We start from the raw sequence: 16,936 nt of genomic DNA, 5'->3' as shown, positions 1-16,936 counted from the left end.
AGACCGTCTTAGCCATGAAAGCTGGCTGGATGACTTGGGTTAGTCTCTCTCTTAGCTCAGAAGAGTTCTTGTGGTGGGGAAAACAGAAGTAGGAAAGTGGGTTGGATATGTTTGTCTTCTTGAATTATTTGTAAAAATAATAAAGAAGGGATATAGAATAGAATGGAATAGAATAATGGAGTTGGAAGGGACTTTGGGAGGTCTTCTAATTCAACCCCCTGCAGAGGCAGGAAACCCTACACCACTTCAGACAAATGGTTATCCAACATCTTCTTCAAAACTTCCAGTGTTGGAGCATTCACAACTTCTGGAGGCAAATCGTTCCACTAGTTCAGTGGTTCCCAAACTTGGCAACTTTAAGACTTGTGGACTTCAACTCCCAGAATTCTCCAGCTAGCTGGCTGGAGAATTCTGGGAGTTAAAGTCCACAAGTCTTAAAGTTGCCAAGTTTGGGAACCACTGCACTAGTTAATTGTTCTGTCAGGAAATTTCTCCTTAATTCTAAGCTGCTTCTTTCCTTGATTAGTTTCCACCCATTACTTCTTGTTCTACCCTTATATAACTAAGTAAAATAAAAATTAAAGCTATGGTCTATGGACTCCTGTTTGAGCAAGCGATTGAATTAGAAGGTCCCTATGATTCTATTATTTGTAATTATCTATCAATATTAGATGGATCAGTAGTTAAAGATATTTATCCAAGAGATTAGATTGAAGTTTACTAATTCCTGCTTCAGGGAAGAGGGTTTATTCACCAAAGTGCCCGAGGGCAGGAGAAGAAAAAGCAATGGCTGGAAGATCATCAGAGGAAGATTCAGTCTAGAATTTCCTGGCCGTGAGAACGATCAATCAGTGGAACAGCGGTGGGTGTGATTGGAGATTTTCAAGAAAAGATTGGGCAACCATTTGTCAATGGTAGAATAAGGACCCATGCTTTGGTCAGGGGAGGTGGACTAGAAGACCTCCAAGATCCCTTCCAGCTCTAGGAGGGTATGTTTTTAAACAACTGATAAGTTCTTTAGCTCTGCTCTCTGCAGAGCTGCAAATTATCCCAGAATCAGAAAAGAAGCTCTCTTCTTCTCTTCTCTGGTCAACCAGAAGGCTGTGAGAAGACTCCGAAACCCTCTCTGGAATGTACAGTATGTCAGGGTTCCCAATAGCATCCACAATCCACAAGCCTGATAGAGTGCTACATTGGTCCTAACGTGAAACCAATTCTCTTGCAGGAATTCTCATCTCATTTACCACTTTCATCCTAATCTATAATGCTGAAGAGAACCTTTAAGGCAGTGGTGAAATCTATTTTTTTGCCACCAGTCCTTTGGGCGTGGCTTGGTGGGGTGGGTCATGTGACTGGCTGCTTGTATCCAACTTTTCCCCAATTTTTAAAGCATTTTTTCCTGCCAGTTCAGGTGAATGGGCAGGAAAAAATGCTTTAAAAAGTCAGAGTGCTTGATGTCACGACGGCACAACATGTAATCTTAGGGCTCCAGGATTGCTGTCGATATCTCTGTTGCTAGGTGGTCCTTTTTGGATCTAAACCATTCTGAAGGAACGATGATAAGAGAAGAGCATGTCCTGCTGATCTCAGGGACATCGCAAAGTCCCTTCATTTACTGAAAGGGTCAGTGGAAAATGTCTTGGTTATACAGGTGTTTCTTTGAAGGAAAGAGAAAGCTTTGACCTGAAAAACTTTACTGAATTTGTTTGAAACCTAGCAAAAGCCTTGGATGTTTTAGTGGCAGTGTTTATAACCTGGAAAAATGGCCCAATATGAAGAAGAAAAGGGACTAACATTGCAAAGGATTATGCTAGAAATTTCAAAAAGTCTTAATAATCACAGAGAAAATTCAAAAGAGACTTGAAATTATAGATCAAAATACAGAAAGTACAGAGGAAAGAGTTGAGAATACTTATAAAACAATGATGAAATTTGAGGATAGAGTTCAAAAAAACACAGAGACATATCAAAGTGATAAGAAAATTGTTGACACTGACAGCAAATCAAGAGTGGCGGGAAATGATAAATGTGAAATACGGAAAGGAGAGATAAATGAATTGGAACTCTATCTCAGATGTCAAAATATAGATGAAGAAAGGGGAGAAAATTTGGCAGAAACAATGAGAGTAATTTCAGCAGAAGCACCAGCGATAACAAAAGTCAAGCTGATGAAAGGAACAGATAGAGGGTTTCGAATCTATAAAATATGCAGTGAACAACAAGTTGTCAAGAGATGTCCACATAAGACTTATCAAGAAAATACTTAGAATACAGTTTCTACTAATGGCAAGAGATTTTGGACTGCACTATTTCTGGAAGGATACAGGATGATGAAATGAAATTTCACAATAAAATTTAGTTAAATGTAGTTAAATTTTGAGTACTATGTATAAGACTAAGTAATAATAGCTGTAATCAAATAAATGATTAATAATGATAATAAAGCATTTATATATATTAGATTGATAATATGAAACTTTATACAACTGTAAGTGAGGGTGATGGAGATGATGTTGAAAAACCTTTTTATAAAAGATAAATAATTCTATATAGAATAGAATATAAAGATGTAATATCATTGGATGATTTCAGGATGATATAATGAAATGCCATAATATAAATTTACTTCAAATTTAATATGTTTCATATAGAGGATGTAATAATAGCTATGTTTAATGGATGTTTAACAATTATAACAATTTGTATACATGTATATTAGATTGATAATAATAATGGAAAAAACATGGAATTGAAAATTATTAGAGAATGTTATCAATGCTAAAATAATAGAATGACTTAGAATAGGATATTAAAATTCTTTATTATTGGATATGTTGAAGTTGATATAATGAATCATTATAATATAAATGGATACATATTTAGAATACCTTGTTTAAAATGGAGAAACAATAGTGATAATCAAACAAATGAAGTATAATAATAATGTCTACAAAGATATTTGATTGACAATATGTGATTTTTGATAAAGCTCAAGTGATGATATGGAAAGGACGCAGAAAGACCTTGTAACCAATCGACACACTGTATGCAGTTGAAGAGGTTTTTATTTAATGTGTTTTGTGTTTTGTTTGTTTGAAAATAAAAAAATTTATTTTAAAAAAAGTGTGGGGGGGAGGTTCTGACAATTGTGTGGCTCACATCTGATTTATGTGATCCTTGAAAGCTCCCCCCCCCCTGCTTTTTAAAGATTTTTTTCCCTGCTTATTTGCCCAAACGGAAGGAAAAATGCTTTAAAAAGCAGAAAAAAAACTTTCTGACAATCATTCACAGCTGAGCCACGCGATCCTTGGAAACTTATTTTTTCCTATCGGTTTGCAGAACCAACAACAATCGTCCCTACCAGTTCAGCCAAAATGGGCCAAACCAGGAGGATTTCACCCTTGCTTTCAGGTTCTTACTTGGGAAAACTCACTTTCATTTCAGACAGCCAGTAAAGGCCTGGCATCAGCTGTGTTAGGGAATAAATGGCACACTTAAGGGAATGTAATTTAACAGAGTGGCAAACAAATGACTTCTGTCTGGTCTCCACATGCAGTAGCTACATATTGGGCTCTATTGATTTATTCAGGAGGATTCAGCTGGACGAGACCAGCAGTTGGCAAAGAACATCGGGGGAATGGACTTTTTCCATATGAAAAGTACCTAAAGGCCAATCCATAACTTGATGGATAAAAGGATAAAAGCAGACCCGAGAATGAAACCAAACAAATATCTGGACAAATATCTATCCATGGCAAATGTGACTATTGGTTTGTGAGCCCACAAAAGTGTCCTGCCACAATTTCTGGTCCAGATCCATCTCTTCCAAAGGAGAACAGGTACTTTTCTAACACAGATGCTCAACTGCTTTCCCCATTGTTTACATAAGAGGGGATCTGCATCAATAGGGCATCTTAGGAAGGAAGGAGATTAGTCTGGTATTCCTCAACGTCCACTTGTAAGCGGTCATTTAATTTCAATATAGTGAAAGGCAGAGCTAGGAAAGGAACTGAAGCACATGGTCAGCAGGACATCTGAAATGATCTTGCAACACTGTGCATGGGAAGCTTCGAAAGACTTGATGGGCTTGATGACCATTCGGGAACATTAAATCATTTTCCATCATAGACTTTACATTGCAGTGAGATCCCTAGAGTTCCTTTCGGCATGTGGAAGGTATCTCCCTTTCAAGAGAGCACCATGGCATCTCTTCTAGGCAAGTCTTGTGTGACTGAAGAAAATCTGGGCCTAAAATCATGTCTATGAAAGTCTAAGCAAGGAAAAGCACGGCAGCCCATGGTCAAGTTGGTTGAGAACTCTTATACAAATGCTATTATGCAAAAATATTTTGCAAATACATAGATCTCTACAGATCAACTTGAAGAGCTAGTTTTGCTCAGCCTATTGTTGTTTGAATCCAAGTCATGAGACAGTAACTATGACTTGGAAGGTTTCTGGAGAAGGATTCAAAGATGAGACAGTTGCTTGAGACAGCAGTAAAAGGTAGTAAAAGTAAAGTCCTACACTTAGGTAAGAAAAACCACCCATATAAACTGGGTGAAACCAGGCTTAATAGCAGTGACTGTGAGAGGGATCTTGGAGTCTTAGTGGACAACCAGCTAAACATGAGCCAGCAATGTGCAGCAGCAGCCAAAAAAGCCAATGCTTTTTCTCAAGAAGAGATTGGATTGCCATTTGTCAGAAATGGTGTAGGGTCTCCTGTTTGAGCGGGGGGAGGGGGGTACTGGACTAGATGACCTATAAAGTCCTTTCCAACTCTGTTAATCTGTTAAATATCTGTAGGAGACGTCCATCTCCAAACAGAGCATGGAAAATCTGATCTAAATCCACAGGTATTAGGTATTAAGTATTTTTGGTGGCTTAATGAACTGCACAAACTAAGTTTGTTTTAGTAACTTAGTGTCAGTTCAATAAGCACTTTTAAGGTATGTTGTGAGACTGCAGAACAAATTGTGCAAATTGCAAAGAAGGGAAGCCAAAGGTAAGAAAACGGAAAATCTCAGAAATGAACTTGAGTGAGTGAGTGAGTGAGTGAGTGAGTGAGAGAGAGAGAAAGAAAGAAAGAAAGAAAGAAGGAAAGAAAGAAAGAAAGAAAGATGGATGTTGGAAGAGACAAGAAACAATTACAATATTTTAAAAATATAAAGATAAAGGTTCCCTTTGCACATATGTGCTAGTCGTTCCTGACTCTAGGGGGCGGTGCTCATCTCCGTTTCAAAGAGCCAGTGCTGTCCAAAGACGTCTCTGTGGTCATGTGGCCAGCATGATTAAAGGCCGAAGGTGCACGGAACGTGTTACCTTCCCACCAAAGGTGGTTCCTATTTTTCTACTTGCGTTTTTACATGCTTTCGAACTGCTAGGTTGGCAGAAGCTGGGACAAGTAATGGGAGCTCACTCCATTACGTGGTGCTAGGGATTCAAACTGTTGAACTGCCGACCTTTCTGATCGACAAACTCAGCATCTTAGCCACTAAGCCACCACATCCTTTTTTTAAAGGTATAGGAAATGGAAATAGAGGCAAGGATCTTCTTTTTTTTAATAATAATTTTATTAAAATTTTAGAAATGCAAAGACCAATGAAAAATAATTAAAGGTAAAGAAAGGAAAGTGCAGAAAGAGACAAAAATGTAAACTCCAGTCCCTACATATATTCCCAAACAGCTGTGTACTTTTGGACAAGTGATATTAGCAGCTGTAGGTCCTTAAACCTTTCTATTTCCTTATTTGTAAGCCCAAATTGCAATGCTACAGAAAAACTGCTCTGCACTGCTGAGAGAAATCGGAACTCTTTGTTGCTATGACCTCTGCCCTGCAGCTCAGTATTGAGGCTCAGTTGTTTACAAAGGAGATCCTTTGGGGGGGGGGGAATTTAATTTATTCCAGATCTAAACATCTTTACATTCTCTAGCTAGAAAATACTGATCAAATATTAAATTCCTAAATGTTTCTAAGCCTCCCTGCATGGATATATAATCTTTGAGGATAAATATCTATAGAATCAATATAGATAAGGAAGCAACACCATATTCTAAAAATATCTCCGCATCTACCTGTTTCCCCCAAAACAAGACCTCCCCAGATAATAAACCCAATCGGGCTTTTGAGTGCATGTGCTCCCCTGAAAATATTGCAACACAGCAGCAGACATGAGGTGACCATGCTAGCCACCTCCCGCACCTCAAAAATAAGGCCTCCCCAAAAATAAGACCAAGTTTTTATTTCGGGGGTCAAAAGAAAATAAGACCCTATATTTTTTTTAGGGAAACATGGTAGGTGAATTCAAAATTATATGAAGGGCTACTATCCTTCTTTATTCCTAAAATAAAAAGAAGAATTAGTAGAAAATAAGAATTCCCTCTTTCCTTAAGGATTCAAGGAGGATGGTCTTTGGATATTTGGCATTATTTGCATAGTACAGGCCAATAAAAATAGATTTCAAGATTTCACTCAAGTATATGAAGTAGCTGCTTCCTAGGGAGGCCTTAGCCCAAGCAAAAGGACGTATCCATGCTGGGGCATCTGCAGCCAGATGCTGGCTGGGGAATTCTGGGAGTTGAAGTCCACAAGTCTTAAAGTTTCCAAGTTTGGACACCCCTGGTTTAAGGGAAACCAGAGCAGTTCTCTCTTAGTATGTCCACCTTAACTTAAGTACCTTCACAAGAGTGTTAGATGAGGCTGTTTGATGGCTTCTACCCGTGTTTTCCTGAAAATAAGACAGGCCTTATTTTTGGAGAGGTCTTATTATTTTTGAGGTGCAGGAAGCAGCGAGTGTGGTCACCTCATGGCTGCTGCTGCATTTCAATATTTTCAGGGAGGGTTTATTTTGGGGGGAGGGTTTATTTTAGCACATGCACTCAAAAGCCTGATTGGGCTTTTTATCCAGGAAAGTCTTATTTTTGGGGAAACAGGGTAGTTATTTTGGTTTGTTTTAAAATGTTTGCAGCCTGTGCCAAAGAAGATAAGAGCAATGATCCTGGGTGAAGAAATGATCAGAAAACAAAGACACACAGAAAAATACACAGCCATTTGTAAATGACTGAATGGACACATATCACAAGAAGTGACTCCAGATAGCATATATATATAAACTATGTCAAACATGGTCATTTTCATGAAGAAATCATACCAAGAGGCTTGCCAACAAGTGGATTCACCTCAAGATCTCACCCTGAGACAACCCTGGCCTGATGACATAGCCAGGTCTTGAGGGACTCACAGAAAATAAGGAGGGAAAGAGGAAGATGACCTCATTTTTTGGGGGGGGGGATGTTCCAGAAGGCAGGTGCCATGGCAGAGAAGACCCACCAAGAGAACATTCCCTGAGGGGTGGGTCCTGAGAGGTGAGCCCCACAGCATCTCCCTTAGTCAATCTAATGGAACGAGCAGATGAAATCCAGGAGAAGCCATCCCTCAAATAACCCAGTCGCATGTCATGAAGGGATTTCGTCAAAATTAGCCCCTTCAATGGGGCCCAGAGGTAGACTGGCAAATGATGCAATTCGTGGTGACATTCTGCAGCAGCTGAAACTTCTGGGTGTTCTTCAAGGGCTCCCCCAGGTAGAACATATATACCTCATGGCAGTGACATGCAGTCAGGGGAGGCAAGGGAGGCAGAGCCTCACCACTGTCATCATGAAAAGAAAAAAAATGTAAAAGGAAAAAGGCTGAGCTAGTTGCTGCCAGAATCACCATGGATGACTCTGCTTAGTGCTTAACTGTTTAAAAAAGCCTCTAAAAAGTGCCCTCTACAGGAGGAGGCAGGAGAACCATGTGCCTCATTTAGTCTGACTTTATGATCACTTGAGCAGAGTTAAGCAAGGGTTAAAAGCCAAAAAATTCCTTATGTAGATGAGGCACGTGGTTCTCTTGCCTTCTCCTGTAGAGGACGTGTTTTTAGAGGCTTTTTTAAACAGTTAAGCAGAGTCATCCATTGGGGACTCTGGCAGCAGCTAGCCCAGCCTGACCTCGGCAGCTCTTGCCTTTTTCCTTTTACATTTTTACATTTTCATGATGGCAGGCAAGAGCAGAGTTGAAATCCTCTGTGAAACAGCTGGAAAAGGTATGTGGGTCGGAGGGAGGGGGAGAAATTCAAAATTAATGTAATTGGTAAGTAATTGTAAGTAATTTTTGTGTGTGTGTGCTCGTGTGTTTGTTTCTTCACTCAAATAAACTCTCAATTTGAGGGGGAGTTTGTTTGAGAGTGAAGAGAGGGAAGTGGGGAGAGGCAGGGAGGGTAGCCCACTAGCTTTCTTTCTCTTTGTCCGGGGCAGCCCGCCAGCAGAGGCGGGTCTTTTACCCGCCTCTGCTGACGGGCTGCCACTTTCTTTCTTTTGCCCAGAGGCGAGCAGCTCAGATGGCCTGGCAGGCTGGCACTTTCTTTCTTTTGCCCAGAGGTGGTATCCCGCCTGAGCTGCCTGCCTCTGGGCAAAAGAAAGAAAGTCTGCTGCTGACTTTCTTTTGCCCGCCTCTATGTTGGACATAGTGGCGGGCAAAAGAAAGCCAGCGGCGGGCTGCCGCTTTCTTTCTTTTGCCCAGAGGCAGCAGCCCACCTGAGCTGCCCGCTTCTGGGCAAAAGAAAGAAAGCGCTTTAGACAGTGGGATGTAGGGGGAGAAGACTGCCTCACCAGCCATAAACCTCACCGCACGTCACTGCCTCATGGTATGAACAAAAGCCTTCCATCCTATAAGCTGTTGGCACTCAGCTGCCCTTATTGGCAAAATCTATTTCCTGATTTTGACTACTTGACACGATCCATCAGGAAAAGGTTTCCAGAACAGGTTTATAGCAAACCTCTTCCTACCAACACAGACTTTGGTCTGTCCAAATCCAGTCCTTTCTATTGGCTGGCAGGATGTGGGGCTGGGCTCTTTCCAAGCCCACCTACAGACGGCAAAGATCCCACTTGGGAGGGTTTGTATACAAAGCAGATCCTAAGCTCTATCTCTTCCTTGGATACAGGAGGAGTTGGCTTCCCTAAGAGCTTGAGCTGAAGACTGCAATCCATGTGCTTGCTAGCTATGCCTTCTCTCTTATGGAAGCAGGTGGACCCTGCATGGATTCTGCCAGGTACAAGATTTTCTTCTCTTTCTCTTTTCAGACATCTGGTTTTTTTTCCTGCACTATTTCAGGGACCCGTACACTGGCACACAGGGCGGAGGGGGGAGGATGTCCACTCCATGGCTGTATAAGGCACACCAGAAGTGTGGAAAAAAGATTTACAACTCACAGCTCTTATGAGTCCCAAGATAAACTCCTCTGAACCTCCTCAGACTGTTATTTATGTTCTCGGTTGTCCAATACAACCACTTTTTTTTACTGCTTTGCTCTTCAGTGAAAATCCACACAGCTTTTTCTGCCAGTTACAAGATGGGGAAGAGTTTTCCTCGTGACTAAAGAATTACTTTGCAAGTCTTAAAAAAACCAGAATGGACAACAACCCAAGGAGACATTCAGAAAAGATTAAAGTTATCTCTCCAGCAACTAAATATAGACAGGTCTGTATTCAGTTGCGTGCTGAAAATAGCAGGTCTGAAAGGTCTTCCAACTTCCAGTCACTATTCTGCTGCCTGGTGATTCCTGGCTGGGGGTGACAATTCTTTTAAAGGAAGGAGGGGGAGAAACTACAAGCCCGCCATCTCTCCCTAGTGACTGTGGCAGGGCAGAACTTATAAACACAAGGAAAAAGAAGGCCTTGGATAACCAGTTCATGAAAGGCACATACATCCCTAATTCACTGCCCAGGGAAAAGAGCCAGGAGCTCAGTCTAAAGGATGACAGTCCTGATGCTACTCAAACCTCTGGAAGGTGCAGATGGCAGTCAGCAGCACAGAGAAGACATGCCATCTCTCATCCAATGAAGTTCAGGAAGTTGGGCACATTGAGGCTTGTCTATAGATACTATGCGTTCTTGACCCCTGTAGCATAAGAAGAGTGCCTTGGTAGAATCCCTTAAGAGGCCCCTACTGGTATTCAGTCAAGGACTCTCACCATCTTTCTCCACCAGCACCCAGCTGGCCATTTCCTTGGTTCATTTCCTGGACCTCCTCACACAACTGGGAAGCACTGGCAAGTGGGAGGGCACCAATCCAAGGCTCTTGAGACCCACCTATTCCAGGTGGTAACTAAGGCCTCCCTCAAACTACCCACCAGATCCCCAGGAAAAATGTCAAGTTTCCTCTTGAATCCTATACAAGGCCCAGATTAGTCTTAGCAAATGCTTTGATAATGACAATGTGCAACTCCATGCCTTTGAGGCAAGGAGGGGTGGAGGAGGTGGTGGTACAGCTAGAGGCCAGCATTCATTCCAGGCACATGTCTTTCCTGATGAATATCTGTTACTGCCATTTGAAAAATGGAATGCAGCTGATTGTGCCACCACCCTGAAAATGCTGTCACTGCCATCCAAATCAATTTCAGTAAAGCCAACAGTTGGAGAGAAAGTATTTAGTCTGAGGGCTTTAAATGTAACGTTAAATAACACTTAATGTGGCTATTCACACCTGATCAATAAGTGACAGACTCCTATAAAGTTCTGGTTAGGCATATGAAGAAGTATAAGTCTAGACCAGGGTTCCTCAAACTATGGCCTGCAGGCCGGATAAGGCCCACTGAAGCCATAAATCCCACCCACACGGGACTATGAGGTTGCCCTACCCATATCACCCCACCTACCCGTTGGCCCTCACCTGCCTTCTGGAGGCCAAGGAGGCCAAAAATGGGATGTGCGGAGGCCTCTGGAAGCCAAAACCAGGTCCGTTTTTTACCTCTGGGGCAGAGGTGGTATTCAGCAGGTTCTGAACCAGTTCTGGAGAACCGGTAGCGGAAATTTTGAGTAGTTTGGAGAACTGGTAAATGCTACCTCTGACTGGCTCCACCCCCATCTATTCTCTGCCTCCCGAGTCCCAGCTGATCGGGAGGAAATGGGGATTTTGCAGTATCCTTCCCCTGCCACACCCACCCAACCACGCCCACAGAACCAGTAGTAAAAAAATTTGAACCCCACCATTGGACTGGCGTGACTTGGTAATAGTGTTCCAATATTTGAAAGGCTGCACAAAGAAGAAGGAGGTGGTTATTTTCCAAAGCAGCAGAACACAAGACAAGAAACAACAAATGAAAACTAATCAAGGAGAGAAGCAACCCAGAACTAAGGAGAAATTTCTTGACACTCAGAGCAATTAATCAGTGGAACTGCTTGCCTTCAGAAGTTTTGGGAGCTCCTTCACTGGAGTTTTTTTAGAAAAGACTAGACAGCCATTTGTTTCACCTGGTATAGGGTTTCCTGCTTGAGCAGGGGATTGGGCTAGAAAACCTCCATGGTCCCTTCCAACTCTGATGATGTTCTAAGCTCTTCCTTTCCTCTGCCAATCAACCAGTCTTCCCTCACTGCTCTCCCTTAATTCTCTTCTGAAATCCGTATGACATTTCCAAAGCAATTATGAATAGCTGTCCCTATGCCTTTCTTGGCAGAGGGAGAGAAGGACATCCAAAGGGCTGGAAGAACTATGCAGGAGCTTTGCAAAGCTCAGGGCTCAGAGATTGAACAGTACAAGTATTTGTTAATTACATAGGAGAGGAAGAGAAAGGCATTTGGAAATGGTTTATAAATCAAGTTTGGTTTTTCTTTCAAAGACATCATAAGAAGAAAGCATTTCAAAATCCCCCATTCCCCCTATTTCCAAAATATGGAAGCTGTTTATTCTGCTTTATTCTGCTAATACAGAATAAAAGGTTTTTAGGAGAACTGGTAAAAGACAAGATCCTAGCAGAGATCTCTGGTTAAACAAAAGGAGGCAGAGGATCAAAAAAGAAGAGGAAGGAAGATCCACCGGGAGAGGTCTTGTTTTCAGCAGGTGACATAGAGAAGAAGTAACTCTCATGTTCCATTCAGGGCTGGATTTGGATCCTGTTTGGGGTTTTCTTGATATGGCTGGGATAATCGTATCATAACTTTTAATCGCTGAGCTAGATGAACAAAAAAAAGCATTGCCAGCAGGACTCTACTCTGTCTTGTGGTGGTGCACGTTTTACTCTGGGACCGTGCTACTCTCTGCAAAGGCCCTTTCCCCAATCTTCCCAGAAGGGTCCTTCTCTGGCCTCATCCCCCGCCCCCTTCAGTGGGGAGAAGCAGGCTAAGTAAATAAACCAATAAACCTCCCTGATAGAGCCAAGGAGGCTCGTCGGGTATTGTCCTCCCAGATGTTTAACCTGAGAGAGACCATGGACATGTTATGCTCACAATCTGTGATGTGTCCAAAAATACAGCATCCCAAAGAGCTTTTAGCAAATCCATCTAAATGGTTCCAGCAGTTCTCGGGTGAGGGTCTGAGGCACAATTACAAATGTTGTGCCAGAATTGGAGCAGAGAAATCTCCCTAATGATTGAAAGGGAAATATATCAAAGGGAACACAGCTGACTTCCAATCACAAGTGCATTGCCTGCTTGGCTAACAAGTGCTTCTTTGCTAAATGATATCATAAAAACCAGTAGATGACTGATTATTGCCAGGAGCTGGAGCTTTAGTGGATGTTCACGTTAAGAGAAAAATTATGACTGGTGCCGGTTAGATGCCTTCTGAAAATTGCAGCTGTGTTACTTTGATTTACAGCAGTACTTATATCACCAAATATATCAGCATAGAACTGCTGGGCCCTTTCTCTTCCTTGAAACTTTAAAGCTCAAGATGCTTTTTTTCCCATTCAGCTTAATGAGGAATAAAAACTACAGCAATCACAGAATTAAGAAGAGCTGCCAACGGGGTAAAAATCACCTATGGGGTAAGCACAGTGAATTTATGATTTACTAGCTAAACTATCATCCTGTGTTTATTTTTTGGGGGGGATATAATGAAAGCACAGTTCCAGTCCTTTCCCCAGCCCAATTCATCTAATTCTCCTCTCTTCTCCTAGGTCCCCATTACCAGCAACACAAAAGGCTGGGAAAAGCAAGAGGGAGCTGGAAGTCTGACTAAGGAAAGGCTGTGTTGTGGTCCGCTGGCAACCTGTGGACCTGGCAGCAGAGTCAGACAGTGAGGAGGTTGGGGAGGAACATGGGCTAGTCCTGGAATATGGGGAAGGCTCAGATGAGGGCTCTGCGTTGGAGGCAGAGAGGTAGCCAACTGGTAGCTATGTGCTGCCTCCAGAGCCTCCGGAGCCTTATATCAGCGAGGCAGAAGAACAATACGAGCCTGTTCCCATTGTGCACATGTATAGAGCTTCCAAAAGGCAAGAGCAATTAAGACAAAAAGGGCAACTCAGGAGGAAGGCTTGGAGATGATTGACCCCTCCCATAAGACATAAAAGAGAAGAAAATGGATGTGAGTCTTTGCAGGAAGCAATTTTGTTCATTCTGGTCTGTCCAAACCCTGAGAAGCTCCCTTTGACTCTGTCCTCCATTTGACTTTTGAAAACTAATTGGCAATTAGGTCTCTGGCAGTGTTTCAAGGGAGATTAAGGTGGGTGCTTATCAACATTACCCTAAAAGACTGTGGCAGACCTCTGTCGGACTCTTCACAGACTGTTTATGAATCATTATGGGCTATGAATGACCATCATTCACAACTGTTTAAATAAAAGAGAGTTTGGAGGTCTAAGCATCTGGTTTTTACTGTCTCAGGAAGCTTAGGTCAGAATAGGCTGCTTCTTTCGCCTCTTTCCTAAGAGCCTCCCACCCTGGCAGAAAAAAACCAAGAGAATAATCTGTTGGGGTCGACTGTAATCCAAGATACTCTGGTCTCAATTAGGCAGAGGACTCTTATCCATGGTGGCCCATCTCCAGTGGTGGGCCCTTCACACAAGCAAGACATGTTCTGCCATCTTTTAGTGAACAACAGTGCCTGAAGTAATATTTACAGTAATACAGACAGAGACAGCAAATAGCATTAATTACCTTCAGCTGCCCTTTTGAAGAAGACTTTGCAGCTTCCACAGGTCAGCGCTCCGTAGTGGCATCCTGACGCTTCGTCCCCACATATCAGGCATGTCTTCTGTGGTGGGAAATAATAGTCAATTGGCAGAACATGGTCCCTTCCAGATTCCAGCCTTTGGAAGCAAAAGAGAAAAATCAGAAAAAGAATCATTAGAAGGTGATTTAGGAGAAGCCAGCCTTTACCAGGAGTCCCTAAGCTTGAAAGTGACAAGGAATCCTGGCTGCCTATCAACCTCCTCTAAAGGCCTCCCGAGGATACAACTGGAGATTGAATCGGAGCAGGTTTCTCCACCTTGGTGATTTTGAATCCCACCACTGGGCCTAGAGCTTCTTGTACATCCTGCCCAGTTTCTTGTGATCATTTAGAGAATCTCTCCCATTTCCTGCAAACATCTTTTGGGCAGCGGCAGCTCCCTATGAGGAATTATTTATAATTATTAATTATACAGAGGAATTATTGAGTCTGTCATCTGCCCCTCTATAACTGTCTGGTTCGGTTCTAAAACCCACAAGACAGACCCAGACTTCGGAGGAGAATCAGAACTGCAGAAAAAGCAATTACTGCCAACCTGCCTTCCATTGAGGACCCGTACACAGCGCGAGTCAAAAAGGGGGCCGTGAAGATATTTACAGACCCCCTTGCATCCTGGACATAAATTGTTTCAACTCCTACCCTCAAAACGATTCTATAGGGCACTGCACACCAAGACAACTAGACACAAGGACAGTTTTTCCCCGAACGCCATCACTCTGCTAAACAAATAATTCCCTCATCACTATCAAACTATTCACTAAGGCTGCATTACTATTACTATTAGTCTTCTCATCGTTCCTATCACCCATCTCCTCCCCCTTATGACTGCAGGACTGTAACTTTGTTGCTTGTATCCTTACGATTTATATTTATATTGATTGTTTCCTGATTGCTTATTTGTAACGTGTGACTATCATTAAGTGTTGTAACTTAGGATTCTTGACAAATGTATCTTGTCTTTTTATGTACACTGAGAGCATCTGCACCAAAGACAAATTCCTTGTGTGTCCAATCACACTTGGCCAATAAAGAATTCTATTCTATTCTATTCTATTCTATTCTATTCTATTCTATTCTATTCTATTCTATTCTATTCTATGACAGAACAGCAAAACTTCTTCCTTCTGGACATAAAGCTTCAACTTGCCTCCTTCAAGCTTCCCTTCCTCTTTAGATGTGGAGCTTCTGCCTATCGGGAGAAGTGCCAGTGCTGCCACAGGTCACAAATACAATTTTACCCTTTTTTTTAGTGCATCCAAATGTTAGTTCTTTGATGTAATAAATACCAATTTCCAACAGAATAGTGGCTATCAAGAAAGAAGGATGGCCACCTTTCTGATCTTTTTCCCCCCTTTCATAATTATTGACTATCTTCCTTATTTTCTTTTCTAATATTTATATAGTTTTTAATGTTGTTAAAATGTCTCCAATAAAAATTATATCAAAGAAATGATAACGCAGGAGAGACAGTGAAATGCAAATGCATTTGTAACCACTGTCAACAAGATTGAAAGGTCTCTTCAATTCTGTCCTACGCAGATGGAGGTTTAATGGGGAGGTTGTGTAGAAATGGGCAAAAGATTGGCTCCTTCCCCTTGTTTGGGCATCTTCCCTGTTCACCTGATGAAGGTAGGAGGGAGGTTAGCTTTGAAGTTGCTCAGGGCTGCAATCACAAGCAGGTCCAACCTATGTGATTTGCTCTGCATGGGGCTGCACTTGAAGATCACTCGGGAATGTCCATTGGTGCAGAACCAGCTGCCTAGTCAGTGGTAGTCAGACCCATTGTCACCTGACATGGTCCTTACAGCCACTGATTACCAGCTTGTTTCCAAATGGCATTCAAGACTCCGATGATTCCCCCAGAAGGATGAAGGGGTCTTTGAGATCCCTTCATTCCAGATAGAATCTGTTCATTCTACCATTCTTTCATAAAGGGCCCTCTGTCAGTTTCATAGCTGAATGTGGATGTGAACCTTATATCAATGCAGCAACTGTGGTTTCACAATGTCCAAATTTATACACATATGAACACACCAGGCCTGGTAAAAAAAAGAAAAGTCTCACCAAGTCTCCAAAGATTTTTCTTAGTCTTTAAAGTACCCACAAGACATTTATTCAAACAAAAATGTAAATGCACATAGAAAATAAAATGAACATGAACAACAGAATATTTACATTTACACTCATTCCTACAATGTTACCTAAAAAGGGATAACTGTCCCTTTTCAAGGATAACTTTGACATTCATACCCTGTTTTCCCGAAAATAAGATTTTCTTGGATAATAAACCCAATCAGGTTTTTGAGAGTATGTGCTAAAATAAACCTTCCCATGAAAATAAGCCCTCCCCTGAAAATATTGCAATACAACAGCAGCCATGAGGTGACCACGCTCACCACCTCCTGCACAGTGGTGGGTTTCAAAATTTTTTACAACCTCTTCTGTAGGTGTGGCCTGCTTTGTTGGAATGGCTTGCCAGCCATGTGACTGGGTGGGCGTGGCCAACTTGTAAAATGTGGTGAAACTCACTTAACAACACTCTTGCTTAGCAACCAAAATGTTGGCTCAGAAACTCTGGCATTGAAGCGCGCAAGTCTTAAAGCTGTCCAGTTACAAGACGCTTGCACCCCTAACCCTTTAGCACCCCCCCCCACAGTATTCAAACTTGACAGCTTTAAGACTTGTGGACTTCAACTCCCAGAATTCCTCCTCCAGTCATGTTGGCTCAGGAACTCGGCATTGAAGTGTGCAAGTCTTAAAGCTGTCCAGTTACAAGACCCTTGCACCACTAACCCTTTAGAAAAAAAACCCAGGGGTGTTCCAATTTGACAGCTTTAAAACTTGTGGACTTCAACTCCCAGAATTCCTCCTCCAGTCATGTTGGCTCAGGAACTTGGCATTGAAGTGTGCAAGTCTTAAAGCTGTCCAGTTACAAGACCCTTGCACCACTAA

General features: G+C 42.1%; 1 protein-coding gene across 1 annotated transcript in view; it reads right to left on the bottom strand.

Annotated features, from left to right (window-relative positions):
• The window catches only part of AR (androgen receptor), a 184,123-nt gene that overhangs the window by 94,283 nt on the left and 72,904 nt on the right, over nucleotides 1-16,936 (bottom strand). The window contains exon 2 of the mRNA XM_032227793.1: nucleotides 13,912-14,063. Coding sequence (XP_032083684.1) covers nucleotides 13,912-14,063 — 152 coding nt within the window. The remainder of the gene's footprint in view (nucleotides 1-13,911; nucleotides 14,064-16,936) is intronic.

Source organism: Thamnophis elegans, chromosome 12, assembly GCF_009769535.1.
Source record: "Thamnophis elegans isolate rThaEle1 chromosome 12, rThaEle1.pri, whole genome shotgun sequence".
Taxonomy (NCBI): Eukaryota; Metazoa; Chordata; class Lepidosauria; order Squamata; family Colubridae; genus Thamnophis; species Thamnophis elegans.
This window is presented reverse-complemented; position numbering and strand designations above follow the sequence as displayed.